General features: G+C 41.3%; 3 protein-coding genes across 7 annotated transcripts in view; 1 reads left to right on the top strand and 2 right to left on the bottom strand.

The window, feature by feature from the left end:
• NUP153 (nucleoporin 153) overlaps positions 1–2,257 on the top strand; it is a 45,664-nt gene extending 43,407 nt beyond the window's left edge. For all 3 annotated transcript variants that reach the window (XM_030444058.1, XM_030444059.1, XM_030469656.1), the window contains exons 21-22: positions 492–651; positions 1,120–2,257. In XM_030444058.1, the coding sequence (XP_030299918.1) occupies positions 492–651; positions 1,120–1,204 (245 nt within the window). In that variant the 3' untranslated portion in view covers positions 1,205–2,257. The remainder of the gene's footprint in view (positions 1–491; positions 652–1,119) is intronic.
• Positions 2,258–3,937: 1,680 nt separating this feature from the next.
• Positions 3,938–11,644, bottom strand: FAM8A1 (family with sequence similarity 8 member A1). The gene is made up of 5 exons (XM_030444060.1): positions 10,978–11,644; positions 8,247–8,367; positions 6,118–6,241; positions 5,757–5,896; positions 3,938–5,437 (listed from the first exon to the last, which is right to left on the bottom strand). The coding sequence occupies exons 1-5, from the start codon at positions 11,603–11,605 to the stop codon at positions 5,293–5,295; spliced, it is 1,158 nt and encodes a 385-aa protein (XP_030299920.1). The 5' UTR covers positions 11,606–11,644; the 3' UTR covers positions 3,938–5,292.
• A 7,272-nt stretch (positions 11,645–18,916) lies between these two features.
• Positions 18,917–20,452, bottom strand: part of CAP2 (cyclase associated actin cytoskeleton regulatory protein 2) — a 67,491-nt gene continuing 65,955 nt past the window's right edge. For all 3 annotated transcript variants that reach the window (XM_030445277.1, XM_030445276.1, XM_030445275.1), the window contains one exon: positions 18,917–20,139. In XM_030445277.1, the coding sequence (XP_030301137.1) occupies positions 20,056–20,139 (84 nt within the window). In that variant the 3' untranslated portion in view covers positions 18,917–20,055. The remainder of the gene's footprint in view (positions 20,140–20,452) is intronic.

Genomic DNA, 20,452 nt, shown 5'->3' with positions numbered 1-20,452 from the left:
ATAAAAACTCACTGGACCGTCTGTGTTGCTTGTCAGTTACTTCAGTGGTAAATATTTTTTACGATGAGGTACTATGTTAGCACAGTAAATGAGCATTAATTAAAGGACTCTCCAGATCGACTGCAGTAACACAAGAAAGCTTGCTTAAATAAAAAAGTTTACATGATTCAGTAGTATAATTTAAGACTTTATTAATAAGCTTCAATATACACAGGTAGAAACTGAATACGTGTTTGCACCCAATTCATTATCAGTGTGCCAGCAATGTTACTTTAAGAATCCTTTTATGATTCTCCATTACAGTGAATAACTTCTATACACTGCTCCTGTAGTGCTCTGGCACTTGTGGGGCAGCCTCCTCCCCCCAATTTTGTCACATACCTGTGAAAAAGAAAATCCTTAAAAATAGTGGGAAGACCATGAGTATTTTTCTGAAAAGGATGAACTCAAATTTCAACTTTCTTACTTCTGCTTCCACCCCATCTTGCCAGGTTCCGTATTCCGGTTTGGAAGTAATACTTCTAATTTCAACTTTCCAAATAACCCCGGAGTATTTACTTTTGTTGCAAATTCTCCTGCACCAGCAGCACCGGCACAGCCTTCTGGCTCTTCAGGATTTCCGTTCAACCAGCCTTCTACATTAACAATGGGGTAAGAGACCGTATCAGAATTTCCCTTGAGCTTTGGGTAATATCAGTGGACGGTGTTCAGCCTCTGCTGCTGTTAAATCATGAGGTGGTCAGATGAACCTTGGAGTTTGAAACTAAATTGGGCGTCCTTCCGTGCATTAGCCTGACTGGCTAACTAAGCAACAGTCTCTTTAAAGGAGCCCAGCTGTCAGAAATATCGCACATCAACCTAAGTGAAATTGTCTTGTTCTTGAAAGGTAAGATCTGTATCTGGCCATTATGCTGCTGCTTACCTTCTGAATAAGAGAGACGTAATTGCTTTTGCTTTCTGGAACTCTCTTCCTCCTGTTCATCATATGCCATTTGTTGGCCAGCTGATAACTAGTGAGACAAGACTATGAAACAGTTGTTCTGGAGTATCTACTCAGTGCTGCTACTGAATTTTCAGCTACACTGTCCTAAACTCTGAACTACTAATTTCTTTTGATAGGACTAATGGGAAAAATGCTTTCTCTGCCTCTGGATCTTCAGTTTCTGGTCGGAAGATAAAGATTGCAGTTAGACGTAGAAAATAATCACCCCATCGGTAAAGCAACTTCTGAAGCAGCTACTACCCTGCATTGTTCAGTTGTTGGGATCGTACCTCATGCTGGGTTAGCTGAAGTCAGAGCTGCCTAAAGGATTATAAAACTCTGCTGCCCTTTCCTTCCCTTCTCTCTCCCCCGGTTAGAATTTTTTCTTTTTTTTTTTTTTTTTTTTTTTTTTTTTGTAACGAATAGAGTTGGCAACAAGGCCGTTCTCAAGCAAAACTATTTTAGACTCCAGCAAGTTACTTGTTTCACTGACTCGGCGTGGTCTGGCTGTAGCCGTGAGTAGAGCCTGCACAGTGAATGGCTTGTACAATACCTCCTCATCTGCACCACTATGTGCGCTCATCCGCGTTTCCTGACGCCTCGAAATTGTAATTATATCAGCGAGGGATGCTGTATAGAGTAGAGAGTGTTGATAACGAATGATTCCTATGCTGAGTTTGTGCTGGTGTATGTGTGAAGTGAGTGAGTTTGGGTGTATCGTGCGCTACAATTTTCTGATAGAGGAAGACTGATTAAAGGATGATTCATGCTAAGGACTTGTTAGATCTGTAGTTCTTCATTTAATAATTATATGCTATTTCTATATTTTCATTCTTACGGCCCTTTATCACCTGTCTCGCCTTTGTTATTTTATTATGAAACGTGTAAATACAATTTTGTTTCTCTGTGTACTTTTTTGGCATAACAAATCTGTGAAATTTAAATCTTAATTTTGTGTGTTATGGCCATTTTTGTTTAGTATTGTCTCAGATTTTATGTAAATCCCATTATTCAAAGTTGCCTAAATCCATTTAGAAAATCTTTAAAATTGGGAATTCTTAAAGTAAGTTTATTGGCTTTTCTGATCCATTTTTGTTTGGACCAAAAACCAGTATTGTACAAAGTATTAAGTATATATTTTTATATTTACTGAAATGGACTGTGGTGACTTTGGATAATAAGGAAAAGTTTAATATTAAAGCCATGTTTATTACAGTATAATTAACATGTTAAACCATGGGATAAATGCCATCAATAAAAAATATGGAATATTGTCTGGCAGTTTTAACTCTCGATAAAGGCATCCCTAACTGTACAAGGTGATGCACTTGATGTCACGTGCTTTCTCCAGCCTCTGCTTTTTGACAGAAATTCTGACTTTAGAGGATTTTAAAATACTTAGAGGTTCCTTGTCAGGAAGGAGAGCTTTACTTGGTCTATCTGGCCCCAGTTGCAGTTAATTTTTATACCATTTTTTAAAAGAAAAAGGTAATGTTACAAACCATTAACAACCCTTCTAAATGAGGAGGAAAAGGTCCACCCAACTGTGAGTAATTTGGGTTTTATTTGCTTGTAGCAATTTGAGGAGCATCTTGGAGAACAGCAGACATCATCCTAGTGAAATGAGAAGAAATGCTCTTGTTTGTCTGAGGACCACAGCTGAACTACCCCTAAGCGTTCAGTTTATGGTTCTACAGCTACAATTGTGCAACATGTCAGCTTTAAATGCCTCTAGAGGTGTTGCTGGGGTTTTTCACTGATACTTCCGCTGTTCATCCCCATGCTCTTGGTACTGGTACAGTTACAGGTGCTGGCATTATCCCACCAGATACTTTTCTAAGCATGGACAAGGCTTGGTGGGAGGAAAAACTTCTGGTTGTGTGGAATTCTTTCATGGGGAGAGCTCCAGTTGCTGTTTCTGTAAACAAAAAAACCCTCAACAATTGGACTTTAAAACCACACACGTAAGCTGCCCTTCACACAGTCATGTCCTGCCACTGCAGCTGTGGAAGGATTACATGCAGTTATGTATTTTCCAATGTCTGTATCTGAAAAGTGCAACAAATTTAACTTTTTTTTTTTCCCTTAGCTCTGTCAGCTGCCAAGTACTCAGCCTACAACTGGGAAAAAAACTGTGTAAAAAAGACACACTAAGAGCTAGCATTTACAGCAGCATAATGTATACATTTTTTAATGGACAGGCTCTGTGTTTATCTGTCACTTTTTTTCTTCACCTTCTGTGGAAGGGGTGGATGTCTCCAACAGGGTACTTTCCCTTAAACCTGAATTGGTAGCAAAAAAACACCAGCAGTGTTGCTTTTCCCTTCCTCTCCCTATCCTAATCCTAGGTTTCTAGGTCACTGCTACAGTACATTGAACAAAAGTTCTTTTATATTCATAGTGAAATTGTAAAAAAAATGGATGGTATTGTTAAAAAAGGCAATGCTCACCCTACAAGGGATTTAAGTTAATTCCAACAGCCTTAGCTTCTGTCAGGCTCATTGCCATGCCTCAACTTTAAGCTTAAGTCAACAGTGCAGTTCTCTGAAAGAGCATTTAAGTGGTATCTCTGAGCTTCTGTTTCAACTAAACATCTTCAAGTGGTCTGAACAACCTCCAGCAGGTGCTTTATTCAGTCCACCTTACTGCTATTTATTGCTTAGGCATTATTTCAGTGAGACTTGTCAGCGACACTGCTCTAATGCTAACTGTACATTGAAGATGCTAAAGTCTTATTTTTTCATAATAATAGATCATTGGTGTAAAGCAACAGTAACCCTCAAAATGATGAGGTATTTTGATAAAGATAAAACTCAGCATAAGCAGAAAGCATATTTTCTTCAGAAATACCTGAAAGTCACAATCTAAAGAGGTAGTGAGGTAACTGAGAGAGGTTACTGATTGGAAAATGTTCTCCCACTATTAATGCAGTGGATCTGGTTCTGAAATATCACTGTAAATGAAGATGGGAATGCACACACAGGTGCTTATATTTATACACAGAACACCATTCTTTTTCAAATTAAAATATTGCAGAATATTAACATATTACTGATGAAATCAGACAAGAGAGACGAGAAAGATAAGAGAACCAAGCTTTCAAACATTTCTACTTGCAACCAGGCCATTGTTTGAAATTTAAAGTAGTGGCAAATTCAGCCAAGTGGCAAATTAAAACTAAGGGAGTAGCACACAAAAACTGGGCGCTAGAAGAATTCCAAACTCATACTTAAATTTTAATAAAACAGTAACGCTTATATTCCTTTCCCAAGATACTAGTAACATGAAAATAAACAAATTAAAGCTATTTAATCATGCAAAATATTAGGCTTCTTTATTCAGTATATAAGTTATTCTGAATATACAAATAGTTAGCCAGAATTACAAAGTGAAAACAACCAGTATTTGTATTTCTGTAGATTTACACCCATAACACATTTCAGTTAATGTTTTCTGCATGCTCCTGGAACACATTCAGTTGTTCTGCTTGGTATTATATGCAAGAAATAGACAAATGCTTTCACTTGAAACAGAAGGAAAAAAGTTCTTTCCTTAGCATGATCTGTACTGCTTATAGCTCCAAAATTATTTACACACCCCACTTCACTAACACTGCAGTGTAACATACCCTTCCCAGAGAAAAAGCAGCTGCTTTGTCACCTCTTTATTAGTTTTGACATGTGCAGTAAGTGACAATGCTTAAAACAATCATGCAAAATACTTTTCACATCAGTGTTCTGAGAAAATACTTAGGTGAGGGAGTGTGATCTGTGAAGCAATAATAAAAGAACATTATAAACACTGCTCATATCTCTACACACATGGCAATTTAGTAAACATGATTTGCCTGTCTTAATACAGTAGTTATGTTCCCTTCGGAGTTTTATCATATGACTTTGGCAGCTTTTTTGAAAACTTAGGACTGAGTTACCTGCCAACATCCAAAACCATAGGAGCAACATTTCTTTTAAGGTAGAGTATTTCTAGGTATCTGCTTTCCACAGGGTGATGAAGAAAGAAGCTCCTTTGTGCAGTTAATACAGCCACCTTCTTTATTGTCAATCTGAGGTTAATACTTGCAGATTTAATACACACAGGTTCTCCCAGACTTCTTTGGCATTTATGAAAACTCCAATACCTGGGAAAGTAGCTGCTGGCATCACACTGGAGCAAAACATTCACCTTCTAAATTAGTTCCCATTTAATTTGGGCAAAAGATTCTGATAGACAACTCAATTTCAGTTTTGGAGTAGATCTTCGTTCACTGGGATGGGAGAGGGATGTTCAAAACCAGTCTGGAAATCTCAGTATCATCTGATTCCGTTTCTTCTTACCACAATAGTCCCTGCTACAATGTCATAGGCTGTTCTGTTATGCTGGAAAAACAGCAGTGTAATGAATGCAGGAAAAAATGAAGCAATAGAAAAATTCTTGATCAAAGCTCGTATTGTGGACCTGAAATGAGAACAGAACAACATGTCTTATTTTCCCTTTTCTGCCCAGATTAGCAGGTAGTGTACTTCTGAGTTTAGCACCTCGGTTTTGCACAGCACAAAACTCAATCCCCAGAGTTTACAGGAGCTTATTTTACCATCAAAGAAAAATACTGACATGATTAATTGCTGGTTTATTCTTGGATGACAGAATCCAACTTGTATCTTGCAATCTAATTATTATTTTATTAGCCTAATAAAAAAATTGGTGTGTTTCCTTCCAAATCACATACTTTCTAGACTACCAACCCGAAAGCAAAGTCTGAGCTCAGAGCACTTACGTTGTCATGCTGACGTTGGAAGAGGGAATGACTAGCACACGGCTGGGTGCAATTAGTACAGATGTATCACAAGTCACAACTCGCAGTCCAAGCAAGAATTTCCCAGGGGTTGCTCCACCTGCTCCCCAAATACAGATTATCTGCAAAAGAAAAGTTATATCAGTTCCACACATCGTGTTGTCAACTGGTCCAGCAAACATGGTTTTCATCGGAACTGCGTGAAAGTCAGAAGCTTCAACAGAATCCACAATACTGTCAAGAAGACTGATTTTATAGGCCAATGGTAACAGAATTATTTAAAATATGCATTAAAACAACTAACAACTACTAATTACAGAAGCTAATGTTAATGAGTAATTACCTCATAGAAGCAGACTAGTAGCCTGTAGATGAGCGCTACTATCACCATTTTCTGCAGATCTTCCATGGATGTATCTTCATCTATTTCTTCTATGATGTAATGCATGGCAAATTTAGAGATGTCCCTGTACAAAATGAGACTGAACTTTAAAACCATCCTTCTCCCATTGCCAAGGTTACCACTTTAGAACTAGAATTTTACTCCTTCAGCTCTGGTCTTAGTAAAAGAACAAAAGCTCCTTGGCTTCTCTGATACTAAACAAGCCACTGAAATTCAGAACACTGGGTTCCCTTCCAAGTTGCTGCCTAGTTTGTTTTGACTTTTTCATTACGATTACTCTTTATTACCAGTTTTGCACAATGGTGTCCCTAGGTAATGAGCTGTGGAATTGTTCTGAAAATTCTCACACTTCTGGGCATATTAATAAGGGATTCTGTGTGTGATCATCTCACTCCGTAGAAATGGAAGGCATCCAAGCCTCTGCCTTACAGAGGAGGCGGCAACGAAAAAGGAAAAGCAGCAAAGGGAGAAAGTGCAAGTCTCCCCTAAGCAAGCATGGGAGACCTTGCACCCTGACATACAAGAGGAAGTTTTTAACTTAAAACAACTGCAACCTTCAACTGTTTGCACTAACAAAGCATCAATTTGCAGTCACCTGCATTTTTTCACAAGATAAACCACAGATTCAGCATTCTCTACCTGGAATGGCCATACTTGCATCATGTATTCAGGCAAGGATTTTTCACTCAGCCATCTCAATGAGAACAGCTACTCACAGAAATGTGCAGTCATTCTTCTCAACAGTCTATCTGTATTTGTACTGCTTGGCCTCCTCTTGACTGGAATAAAGCATGGTGCAACCTGCATTTCTATTCAGTACAACCTCAGCCCTGTTCTGAGCCTGCAAGGAGGCATTTTTTTCCTGACAACTCCTCAGTCTAGCCTCTAGCACACCATGTCCCATAAGCAAAAAAAAAAACCAACACAGAAAGCTGTGAAAAGTTACTTGTAAGCAACTTACTGGCTCTTGCAAAAATAGTAATGTTTAATATACACTGTAAATTAACTGACAGAGATTCCCTCTCCATCACCATTTTACAGAAGCCATATAATTGTTCCCCATCTTTCCAGTACTTCATTTTGTATCAATTATCAGCCTACTAAAAACAGAAATAAAACTCTCAGGCTAGAGCTGGAGGGTTCGACAACTAAACAGAACTGAAGAGTTTAGCATACAAAACACTGATTATTTACACTGGCATATTTATCCTTTTGTGTTTAACCCTCTTCCACACACCTTTCAAGAAGCAGCTTAAAGTATCTGAAAGATGTTATGTGTATTGTATCAGTTTACAGTCAGTCAACATTTGAAAGGCTTTTTAGCATAAAACCTGGATTCAGAAATATATTTATAACATAATGGAATTATTGACTATGCACCAAGATCTCATTTCCTAATCAGACCAAAATATTTAATTATACAAACCCAAGACCAGAGGAGTTAAATGAGCTACAGAACAACATGACGAATCTCTGTCTAGTGTAGAGTTGATAGACACAATTAATTATACTTTTAAAGAAACTCTGTAATGACTGCAGCATGATCACATTCCTCACAACCTGGCTGTATTTTAAGAAGTATATTCCTATCTCGCATGCAGGATCTGAATTTTTGTGCTGTAGGCTAGCATTGTTTTAGTCACAAATACAAAGCACAGCACCACAGGAGATGCTACAATGAAAATCAAATCCATCCCAGCCAGATCCAGTACATTTTTAAAGGCTACTTGAAAAAACAAATGTCAGTACCATTTTTATCTTTGAAAATCCTAAAGGACTTTTTAAAAATCTTATTATTCCTGCCCCAAGTAAGACTACAAGTCTAATCTATCCTCAGTGAGGAGTTTGTGAGCCTGTGTAAACACTTAACCAAAGTCTTTTTTTCCATAAGCTGATCCAAAAATCACAAAGTATTGAAAAGGTTAACCTTGTGATGCTTCTCCATCAGCTTTTGACGACTGACATCATACACATAAGCATATTTATATATATATATATATAATCAATGCCTCGAAAAGCATTAAGAGCTTAAGGCTGTATATAACAAAGCTTTGAATTGTTCAACTTACTTTATTCCACTGAGATGCATAATACTTAAAACAATGGTTGCCTTTATAAAGAACAGAATAAAAAAATCCACCATCTCTGCTATGAACCTGTGTGCCAATGAAGGGATAATGAACTCTCGACCTGTAAGAGAAACAGTTAACATTACCCAGATTTTACTGCACTAACACACATTTAAAACTACCATCTCAAGAACGTTTCACATTAACCTCATTGCAAGAACATAATCAAGATCTTGATTGCAGTTCACATCTTCAAGAAAATTCCAGAAAATGTATGAGTAAATTCAAATACACTGAATTGTTTAAAGATATAATATCCTTATTAAACTAAACCTTCAGAACTCTGAGTCACTTCATAATTAGGATTACACCCTGCTGAAGAACAGGAATACATTTAAGATGGATCAAATTTTGTGTTCTTTCATTTAAAATAGCTTCATAGAGAGCAGATTTCAGCAAATCTGAGTGTTCAGATAAAAGGAAAATCAGATATATCAGCTTTCATAGTAAAACACAGTCTATTTTGTCTCCAGTCACATCTCCAAAACATGCCCAAGTTGTCAATTAAATTCTAATTAAAGATTCTTTAAAGCAGAAGGGAGCACAGCCAGTCACGCAATCCTGGTTCAAGCATACAGCACCAGATAAAAGCATTCTTTTGCTCTCTTAAAATGAACACACTGACATTAATGGCCCAATATAAATTACATTCATTAGATTCAATGACTGAATATGGATGAAGGTAAGTGGGGCTAAGAAATTAACATTTAAGCTCTGTTATGTTAAGAAATCTTGGAAACCCTTATGTTCTGGCAGATTTGCAGTGATTTGAGATATTCTTCACAACAGAAATCCACTATTTTGCCAGAGGTTCCTATTTCCATGATAGAGACAGCCAAATGCAACACACATTTATCTCAGCTCAAAGCCTAGCATCTTCCATTAAGCCTGCAATAAAGATGGTTTGTACCAGTCTGCCACATGGCAACCGAGGCTCAGATGCACTTTTTGCCCTATTGTTCCCAGCAGAGGAGCACTAAGTAATCTCCTGCTGTAAGGCCAGAAAGAGAGAGGGGAGGAAGCATCTTAAATCTTGATGACCACCCATAAAGAGCTTGTTACTGCCCAGAGTGCTGTTAATACTGGTGCTCTGAAACACACCTGCACACAGACTGAACTGCAAGAGCCAGTTACCCGTTCCATTTTTTGACGCTGCAGTTTAAAATATGCAACATTAACAGAAGCTCTCACTTATTTCAGCTTACATAACCACACTGGGCTTGTAAACTGCTGTGGCATCGGGCCAGGATACATGACCTGCCCTGCCAAGCTTGCTGCATGGGTAATAATCTGCAGCAGGAAAGAAGGAGCTATAATCACTTCAGCTGTTCCAGATACATCTCTGTGCAACACGGAGCCAAAGTACCAGCACAACAACGGCCTTAGTTTATAATTGTATCATAGCACTACGTCGTACACAGAGTTCTCTCCCTTAAGAAGGCCAGGTGTTCCGTGTTCTGCAGCAGGAATGCTAGTCTTGCCCTACATTAGCTTTAATAGATTTAGTTCCTGAAGAACTACGTTAAAAGCCAAGAATCATTTCAGTGTAGCCTTTGGACATATTATAATTTTCGGTGACTGGCAATATCTGTTTATAAGCAACAGATTACTCAGAAGCAGGGCACAATTAAAGAAAACACTATCTTGTGTTATAACCTCGTTTAAAAACATCTGTTCAAAGAAAAAGCAACTAAAAACATTCTCCCCTCACACTCGGCCGCTGAGCTCATAAATGTTACAGACCCGTAATGCTGTACTTTGCCCTACAGAAAGACAGGAACTCTGGCTTTTCTCCAAAGTCTTTCAGCAGTCAGTGTTCTGCTCCGCGGCTTCCTACCATTACTCAAGTTGCTACCAAACATTCGGGGAATGTCACTTAGGCACTCCCAGATTTGTGAGGAAATAAATGTTTGTGTTCCAGGTTTTAACCTCCCATGTGACCAGAGGAAGTTCGTCTTACTCTCGAACAAACATAAACAGAAGCAAGGTTATGCACTGCCTGCAGAAACTGGCATTTGTTTATCCCAGCTCCCGCTGCAAGCCTGTTGAATGCAAGCACGTTTTTACTTCTCTGCTTCAATTTCATTAAATGATTTTATTTGAGCACCAAGAGCCCACCAAAAATGATAAAGTTAACTCCATCTCTCATCATCTAACAGGCTACTTTTAAAGCTGTGGCCACCAGAACCAAGTCCCGCTGGAAAAAAGCCATGAAAACATCTTCCAAGTACTAAGCTGTACACCCACGTCAACCCTCTCAAACCCGCTTACGGATTACGTTCTGGATTTACCAACTCGGTATTAGGGCTGACCCCCTTTCACAGGGCACAGCTACAGGCCCGGGTTTGAAGAATGTAGCGACCCACAACGTCGCAAACCCTCAGCTTCCTCCTCCAGACACCGTTTCCTACAACGGCGTCGGAGGGGCCCGGCGGAAGCCGAAACCGCTGCCGAGAAGGGGCGAAGGGGAAGGGGGGGAGGGAGAAGCCGACGGCTCCGTTCCCAACCCCTCTGCTTACCCCGCACAACAGCCTCCGACAAACCGGAGGCTCCCGGCGCCGCCAGCCGCTTCCCCACTGGTGCCGTGGGCCCGGCGGGCCGCTCCCTTCCTCCCCCATGCGAAGCGGCTCAGCCCAGCGTCCTGCTGCCCGCCTGCTCTGCCCCCACTTACCTGCCGGCCGCCCCGTCTCCCTGGGGGTGCCGCTGGTGCTGGCAGCGCTGCTGCTGGAGGCCGCCCTGGGCAGAGGGGCCAACCTGCCCGCCGTCCCCGGCCAAGCGGCGACGGGAGCGCTGGTGGGGGCGCGGGTCCCTGGAGCGGTGGTGGCCGTGTGGGCAGGTGCCGGAGCGAAGAGGTAGAAGGGGCTATAGTAGGCGGCGGCGGCTGCAGCCGCCCCCGGCGGTGATGAAGAAGGGAATGGCGGCGAGGCGGCGGGGCGAGCGGGACCGGCGGCGGAGGCGGCAGCGGCGGCAGAGGCGAGGAGGGCGGGGAGGCAGCCCTGCCAGCCCAGGTACCCGCAGTACGAGTCCCACAACCACTGGTGAACGCGCCGCGCGTACTCCGCCGCGCTCAGCGGCTTCGCCCCGCCGCCCTCACCCCCAACGGCCGCCGGAGGGGAGCACGGCGGTGACGACGCAGCGCCGGCGGTGGTGGGGGTGGCGGCTGAGGTGGTGGTGGCGGTAGCGGCGGCCTCCCCTCGGGTGACGCTGTCGCTCTTCTCGCTGTCGCCCTCCGCCATCATCGCCGCCCCGGTCCCGGTGCCGGTCCGCCCTGTACCCGGCTCCGGACCGGGCTCCGCCATCTCCTCCAACCCTGCTGACACTGAGCGGTTGCGCCCACCGCGCATGCGCGGGGGAGACGCCTCGCCTCTACCATGTACCGGGGCGGGGGGGGTGGGAGGAGGAAAGCAGAGGGGGGCGGGAAGCAGAGGAAGCGGGCGAACACCGGGCAGAATCCTTCGAGCACCCCGACTGACCAGGAGCGTACCACTCTCCAGCAACCCCTTTCCTGTCGTTGTGACGGAAAAGAGCGGGGCTTCCTTCATCATCCCCCTTCTCCTCCCCCGTGAGATGGTATCGCCCAGGGCTGAGGCGGGGACGCGGTTCCAAGCCGCGGGCGGGTCCAAGTGTTGAGGAGGTGACCGCCAACCCCTGAGGTGAGGGAGCGATGGCGGCTTAGAGCTGGTGCGTACGGTGCTTGGCCGAGCTACTGAGGGGTCTCCCGGCAGCCGTGCAGGCATAGGAGGCACGTAATTTTTCCTTGCTATAAACACCAGGGTTCTCCGGTTCTACACGCAGCTGCCGGGGCGGTGTCGGGGAGAACGGCGGCACTCGGCCCGGCCCGGCCAGACTTAGGCCCAGGCCCGCCCGCTCGCTCGCTCCCAGGTGTGAGCCGCCCTCTGGGATGAAGTTGCTAATAGGAAGGGGGTTGAAATTGTTTTGAGGGAGAAAAGGTGCCGAGCTGCTCCTTCTCTTCTGCCCTTCTACACTTTGATTTTTCTCAAGAGATGTTGTTTTCTGTCTCCCGCTTTCCGTGTTTTCCCCCGTCAGGTTCATGTTCTTCCCGTGCAAATAGTGCTGAGCAAAGTGCTAGGAGCCCTACAGCAAGTTTAAACGCGGTTCTTCAAATTAATTTTTAAGGTTCCTATGCACTATTAAGCACTTCACCCCCACGAGTTATGTATAACACAGTTGTTCACATATCTCCGTACTGAAAGAGCTATTAATACATACTGTAAAAGTGGAGCGTTACCCAGTTGTAACACAGAAAATAGCACAGCTGAAAAAACCCGGAAGTTTCCCCCTCTCTCTGAATAAACACTAAAACAGACTAAAAGATTAAAGCAGAAACTAAAACTAAACGTATTTTTCCATGTAACTCTAAGTGTCTGAAGAACTGAAGCAGTCTGCAGTGTGAGTCTCTCGTACAGATAAGCTGAGGTGGAGTGACAAAAGTGCTTTGCAAATAACCCATACCATCTTAATTAAATGCAATTATACTAGGTGCTGGCACTTGTTACATAGATAGGATTCTAATTACAGTGGCATGTGTTTTGAAACACAGACCTGTGTGAAACCGGTATGGGTAAATGATTCGGGAAACTGCACATTGTAGCATGATTAGGAAGGACAAGGAAGGAGGGAAGGAAGGAAACTGGCTTGGAAAACTGACAGTGAAAGTAACATAACAGAGCTTCTTTTATAATACTTTCCTTCTTCCTTCATCTGCTGAAGTCTACTTAGTATTTTTTTTAATTGGATTTTCACCAAAAAATTCTCCTTCAGGAGAATGGCATCAGGCCTTTTTTCTTTCTTTCTTTCTTTCTTTTTTTTTTTTTTTTTTTTTTTTTTTTTTTTTTTTTTTTGTTGTTGTTGTTGTTGTTGTTGTTGTTGTTGTTGTTGTTTTGTTTTTTTTGTTTTTTTGTTTTTGGATGAGTATGTGGCTACAGGTTTTACAAGCCAGGTCAGATCCAAAGGTACAATTACAAGACCTTGCAGGTGTCATACAATGCTGCCAGCCACACACAAATTTTAGGGTCACCATCAGCATATTATGGGCATAGCAAGTTGTAACTCACTATGTAATTATGCTGAGTGTTAAGAGCTAAAATGGAGTCACTGACAGCAGAGAGAAGGGGAGTAACAGGTAACGGAGACAATGTTAACATTTCTTTATTCCCAAACTTTTTAGTAATTGGTATTTCATTTTTCTTCCTGAAAAAAATAAACTGCAAATTTTGCAAGCATTCAGGTTAATCTACTCTGCGATGCATATGATAGAGATGCTTTAACAACTGTCCTTGCCAGCTGTGGGGAACTCACAGCCTAATTTGGTGACAAAGGGTCAACAAGACCATCATTGCTGTATGATATGGGGGAACTTAGGATCTTCTGCATCACTGATTCCTCCATACTTTATCTGGCTTTCTCTTGTGAGCAGAGTCAGGAGGGGAGATAATCTTGGGTAGTTCATTGTATGAGTTGATGAAAATAAGTAGCGGAATGCCTTGGCAGTTAAATATCCTCTTCTTTAGAAGATTTAGGCAAGAGGAAATGTTTTGAACTAGATCAAAAGACGGGGGTAAGCACCTAAAAGCTGGTATTGTGATAGTTAAGCTTTAAGGGGATTCTGGAATCCCATTTTAAGCTCTGTAAGTATAGATAATGCTGAATGGCCCGATCTGTCACTCTTGAGGGGGGTGTAAATCCAGCTGTTGTTCAGAGCTACAGAGATGTATCTTTGCTCACTTTTGATACACATTCTAGCATCAAGTTTTCAGGGCAGGTTTTTAAACATTATTTTAAACCAAGGAATTGCTAAAGTACAATGGGATGTACAGTTACTTCTGGATGTACAAAAAAGTTCAGCTCTCTTCTTGAGGGATGCAGATCACATCTCCTGCATCATGCTGAAGTGTGCTAGCAATAGGAGCTCTTTTAAAATGTCTTTGGATGAGAGTTGTTGGACATTAATCAACAATAACATCTTGTGATTCCAGAGTGGTTAATTATTGGTGTGCCTGACAGCCTACATCTATTAATGATATTTACACATTTGTATCATGTATGCATGTTTATGTACAGAGTGAAATTCAAAGCAGATTTTGATTAAATAGTTTCTTCATTACTGAAACATACACACTGAGTCACCATAGAGTGAGAACTTTACACCTTGCTGGGGCAAGTACAGAGCATGGAACTTGAGCCAGAACCCATTTACGGAAGTATAAATTAAAGCACTGAGATATATCTGTGTAGAAAAATGGCCCAACTGCCTCCCAAATTAAATCAATTTAGCCTTTTAGACTGAAACTAATCTGATTAATCCACTTGAGGATTTTGAAGGAGAGGTTGGCTTTAAAAGCTATCATGGTCCCCTCAGAGACATTTTTGAATAGATGGAAATTCAGTTGTAATACAGACAGAAAACAGAACCCTAGTGATCACAGTTGATAAAATACCATAGCAAATCAGCTGGAGAAAAATGAGCTTTTCCACTTTTATCTTAGAATACAAAGATTTTTAGTGTGGTTGTTGCCTGTTTACCACTAGGGATACTGTCTGGGGAGTTGTGTGTAAATGCTTTTACTGGCTTTTTACCTTGACCTAGTTGGAATGAAGAGCAACCAGAAAACAACTTCACTCAGCAGAGTGGCATTCAGAAGCCTTACTAGTTACCGAATTCTCTAACACATTCTTTAGTATTCCTAGAGAGAAAATAGGAGTGTTCCTCTGTTGGAGCAGCACTGGGACTAGGGATTTGGAGAAGAATCTTTGGTGGTCAGTGGTGATCTGGTAGGGTTCTTGGCATTGCTGCATGACTTAGGGAAGCAGAGTTAAGTCCAGAAGATCACCACCAAGTTTTGGGTGGTGGACTAGAGAGTGTTCTCTCTTCTACAAAAATTTGGCACCCAAAAAGATTTGTCAGGATTACTTCAACCATAAAGAGGGAGTTGGTTCTTGCTTTCTGGTAGTCACAATGTTGCTTGGAGAAGGTTATTTATGATTTTTATCTAATAACTGCTTCTTATGTCAGGGGCCTGTTTATAGAAACCTGAGGGCAGCAGCTACTGCTGGGCAGTATTTTCACAGCAGTGGGCCCAGATCCCCTGCTGGAGCAGGGGAACTGAATCTCTCTTGTATATTGGTAACTATACTGCTTGACAGAATGTTGTGTAATTGAATGAACATTTGCCTGTGAAAAAAGTGGCAGCTGCTTCCACATTTTAGAGTCACATAGCTTGTCAGGAGGGTGCCCCAAGGATGCATATAGAGTTGGACCCCCTGGAGGATTTAAAATGGACAAATCTTGATCTATGGGAAAGAAATGTGATGCACGGGTTTATGAAAATGCATTTTGTACAGTAACACTGCAGGAACTAATGCAGATCCACATACATTGAAGGCTCAGAAAACAGTAACAAGAATGGTTTGTCTGGATAATAAATGTGGGACAGGGAAGCCTTAGCAAGTGCCCTGTTCTCATGGACATTGAAAAGATTTCTTCTTTTCAAATGCAGCCTTGAAATTTAGTACCCCTTTATCTTCAATAGCTCTGTTAAACATTACTTTTGAGATAATCCGATAGTTTTTGTAAAATGGTAATTGTAAAATGCTTTTAATGGAGATATGCTTTGCAGTGTTAAAAAGAAAAAACAAAAACCAAGAAGATAAAATTAACCATTGGTAACATGTAATTGTGTTTTCTTCTTTCCTGTTCATCCCAGTCGAGCCTTTCTTTTTTTTACCAGGATGGTAATTTCAAAACCGAAGTAATCTCTCGCTGTTCTCAGAATGACTTCTAGAGATCCGGGTTTCTTGACAGTTCTTGACAAACAGCACTCGCATCCTCCGCACCCTCTGTCTCCCAGCGATGCCGGGAAGACAAAGATGGGGAGGACCGAGACCTCCGCTGTCTCCTGCCACCTGGTGGACACCTGCAGTCACTGCCTCCAGGCGTTTGATGATTACTAATTAGACCTTATCAATGCTCGGTAAACAATATTCTGATTAACTAAGGAAGTATCACAGAATCAATAAAAGGGCTGAGGTTGGCAGGGTTGGTCCGGAGGCCACATGGTCCAAGCCCCCTGAGCAGGGCTGTTTGCAGCCGGTTGCCCAGGACCACATCCAGATGGCTCCTCCCAGGAGGGAGACCCCATCACCTCTCTGGGCAACCCACGCCAGTGCTTGGCCACCTGCATAGTGAAAAAATGTTTCCTGATGTTCAGAGAGAAAGTCCTGTGTTTCAGTTTGTGCCCCTTGCCTCTAGTTCTGTCACTGGGCACTGCTGAGGAGAGAGCCTGGCTCTATCCTCTTCTCCCTTCAGGTATTTATAGACATTACAGAACTTCTCTGAGCCTTCTCCAGGCTGAACAGCCCCAACCATCCCAGCCTTTCCTCCTGGGAGAGTTGCTCCAGTCACTTAATCATCTCCATGAGCCTTCACTGGTCTTTCTTCAGTAAGCCCATGTCACTCTTGCACTGAGGAGCCCAGCACTGCACCCGGCATTCCAGCTGTGGCCTCACTGGTACTGAGTTGAAGGGAATGGTCACCTCCTTTGACCTGCAGGCAATGCTCCTCCTTATGCTGCCCAGGACATTGTCAACCTTTTTTTGGCTTTTGACCAGCTCATGGTCAACTTGGTGACCACCAGGACTGCTTTCCAGTTGGACAGCCCCCAGCATTTACTGGTATATGGGGTGGTTGTGCCCCAGGGGCAAGACTTTGCCTTTCCTCTTGCTGAACTTTGTGAGGTACTTGTACACATTACTTCTGAGTACTTTTACAGAGGTTCTATTTAAGAAACAGAACCTTCCTTCATAGGAAAAGGCTTTTTACATTTGGACACCTAGTAAAAAAATCTTCTTTTACATGTACTTTATTGTCCGATTCACAGCATCTATATTGGTGAATATATGACCCATGCAAATTTATAAAAATGAACTGGCTGATTAGACCATACGCTTTCGTTCCCTATCAATATATGCACCTAAAGCACTGTTTTCTGTTATGACAGCTGCACTGATTTACAGCATAACCACAATTTTAGTGCACAATTTTAGTAGAACTGAAATCATGGGGGATATCTTGTGCAATGGCATGCAGTAAAAAGAAATGATAAATTGGACCTGAGGGATGCTCAGCATTTAGCAGTTCATTCCTTGCTGCAGTCAACAGATCAAACTTGCTGCTGAAGCCTGGGTAGACATAACTGATCGTCGTTGAGGTGACTTATCAAGTCATAATTCTGCAGCTTGTTGACAATTTTTATCTCAAGGTATACTCAATTTTTCAGGAAATTAGTTCTTAACTTTAATTGTAAAGAAATTCATGTAGGGTAGAATCAGGACTTCGGATTTATTTTGTTTATTTATAACTCCTCTATAGTTTTGAGGCTAAAGAGAAGTTGTAGCAAAAGAACTGCCAGATCTACTGGAAACTTATGACACATTTTTTCCGAGGACCAGAACTGGCAAAAGCTGGTTAGAGATTTTTTGTCATGTGGCTGACTAAAGAGCATCGGATAACATCTGTTTGTGCATATTCAGAAAAGTCTCTCTCCTGTTCTGTTGTACTGCTGTCCAATAATGCATGGACTTACTTGCCTTTTCTCCAGCTGAAGCAATTACCTTGGGTCTGCAGGAACTTCTTCCTTACGTTTTAAACTTCTCCCCTCATACAAATTCTACTCTGTGTTCAGACTTTCAGGCATGCAGTTACTGCATTAGACTTCTTCCTGTTGAGAAACTAGTAAAAAAGTACTTGGGTCTTGGTTATTTCAGAAACATGAATGTTAGGAAGGAATTGTGATTTAAGGATTAAGCAATCCTTCAAAAATCCTTTTACCATGACAAGTATGCAATGCCCATTTTTCAGATGTGAAGCACATCCAAATAAAATAAGACACTTGTTGTTTGTTGACATAGGAGGGGCACACCCAAAGCCATATAGGAAAACAGTGGGAAAAGCTAAACATAGAAGGCAAACATAAACTTGCACCAGGCCACCATCATTTCCCTAGACATAATCCCTGGAAGATACAGGTGCTCTTGGAAGTGAGAATCATGAAAAGCTCAGTTCTCTCACTGTCACTTAAGTCAAATGCAAGAAACTTCAGGTTTACCTGCTAGCATGCAGAGTGCCCACTATTCAATGTCAGGTGGGCTATGGCAGCAAAAGTGATAATATTTAATGAAATGAGAGGAGGAGCTACTTTTTCTCAATTAAGCTTATGAAACAGCTTTTAAGAAGGAGAATGCATAGAGGACAAACACTGCACTTGGAGCAAGCTCTGAAAGTCTTTGTATTTAAACAAGTACATTTTCCTTTTTATTTCATAAAGAAGTTTACTGTTGAAAAAAAATGGTAGGTATTAAAGCAAACACATTGTACACATAGATTAAACATCAGATAGCAAAACCTTACGGAATGAGCACTACTGGTTGTATTCTATAGGGTTTACAATCAAAGATATGCTTAAAAGCCCTCAAGAATTAATGTACTTTCAAGGTTTAATTAGGCACAAAATTTAGCTTATAACTAGCTCTGCAAGTATCTCACGGTGATTTCACTGTTACAAAGTATTACAAGTGATGGAAAACAAACTGACTTAAAATTTTTAACATTTTATTAGTACTGTGGGCTGAAATAGTACAAATGTATACAACACTCCACTTTTGTTAAAAAGCAGGTAAAATAGGGACTACAAAGTAGGGTCAAAGGGCTAGATAGGAAATAACCCCTTTATTTGGGCTTAGAATTAGAATGACATAAATCTATGGCTTTACTTTGTCGAAGTATTTGAAACTAAGTAAGTCCTACAAATGTGGGGGAGAAACAGGAGGATATTTTAAATTAATATGAGCTACAATAGCAATATTTTAAATTAATGTTATTAGTAAAGAAATGGACATTAAGGTCTCCCTTGTTTTTCTAATTAGGATGCAAGACACAATGTGAAATTTTAAAGAGTGAGAGATTGTCTCACAAAAAAAAAAAGGAGCAAAAAGCCTTCAAGTGATTTGCTGCAAGGGTTTAGCTTAGAAAGAATTACTAATTGGCAAGAAATAAGGGCAACATCAAGTCTGTGGACCATAATAAAATCTTCTCTCACAAGAAAACATCAGGATCTTCTAAATATACATATTAGAAAAGTGTTCGATTAAAATATCAATTTTTAAAATCTTTTGTTAGTAAAATGCATTGCTGAAAGTTGTCCTTTTGCTTGTTTGAAACAAAACAAAACAAAACCTATTACGATTGTCACAGAACTACAAGGAACTGCATACTTTCTAGGGGTACATTTTTACTGCATTATAGAGGAAGTGCTTAACAGGTAAAAATAAACATCTTAAAGTCTTAATGCTGTTCTTGATTAGCAGAAACAGAAAAAGGAATGCACTGAAGCAAGATGGTAACAAAGTGTATCATGCAGTATTTTGGCTTAATGTATACAGTATTTCAAACCAGTGAAGTGACTGGAGGGTGGGGGCTTAAATCTGTTATATTCACATGACATCATGTAGAATTAAAATTGTGAGTGAAGTCACACTGTGGAAATGTGAAAAATACTGGGATGCCTAACAAAAGCGTGCCAGATGTGTTATTGTTCCTAGCATGCAGAGCTAACACTTGAGGGTCTATGACAGCAGTGTGAACTACTGCTACCTCTAGTTCTTTACATTACTGCTTTGTTTATGCTGGCTGTGGTCTGGTCATGGTCAGCAAGTGCTGTATGGCATGAGGAAGTCAGCCCACAATCTCTGCAGGTTCAGTGACCAATTTAGATCCATCCCATGCTGTCTTGAACTGTTCAGGAACTGGAAATTCTTTCTGGTAAGAAACAAATGCAACAATGATGGTTAAATAAACAGTGGATACCTCATGAAAACTGGTGGAATACTATTAGTGCTACATGACTGAGAATGCATTGATAGCTCAGACATGCCAGGATTAGAGAGAAGCCTTCTTCATTACCCTAGGAAGCTATTTTACAATGCCACACAGGAAAACCCCTTATTGCTAACCAGTTTCAAATAGCCTTGGTATGCTACTACTTTGCAGTAATCCCTCTCACACTATTATTTGGAATGGCTAAGTAAATAAGCTTCATGTCAGAAATTACTTTAGATTCTATCAGTGTCTG

Source organism: Calypte anna, chromosome 2, assembly GCF_003957555.1.
Source record: "Calypte anna isolate BGI_N300 chromosome 2, bCalAnn1_v1.p, whole genome shotgun sequence".
NCBI classification, from domain to species: domain Eukaryota; kingdom Metazoa; phylum Chordata; class Aves; order Apodiformes; family Trochilidae; genus Calypte; species Calypte anna.
This window is presented reverse-complemented; position numbering and strand designations above follow the sequence as displayed.

What these genes read in the sequence shown, in the direction of transcription:
- FAM8A1 (XM_030444060.1), bottom strand. Translation starts at nt 11,605, where the DNA reads ATGGCGGAGCCCGGTCCGGAGCCGGGTACAGGGCGGACCGGCACCGGG. An exon ending in ATGCATCTCAGTGGAATAAA is followed by an intron (nt 6,242 to 8,246) that starts GTAAGTTGAACA and finishes CATTTTGTACAG; the next exon opens with GGACATCTCTAAATTTGCCA. An exon ending in TCCAACGTCAGCATGACAAC is followed by an intron (nt 5,438 to 5,756) that starts GTAAGTGCTCTG and finishes TTCTCATTTCAG; the next exon opens with GTCCACAATACGAGCTTTGA.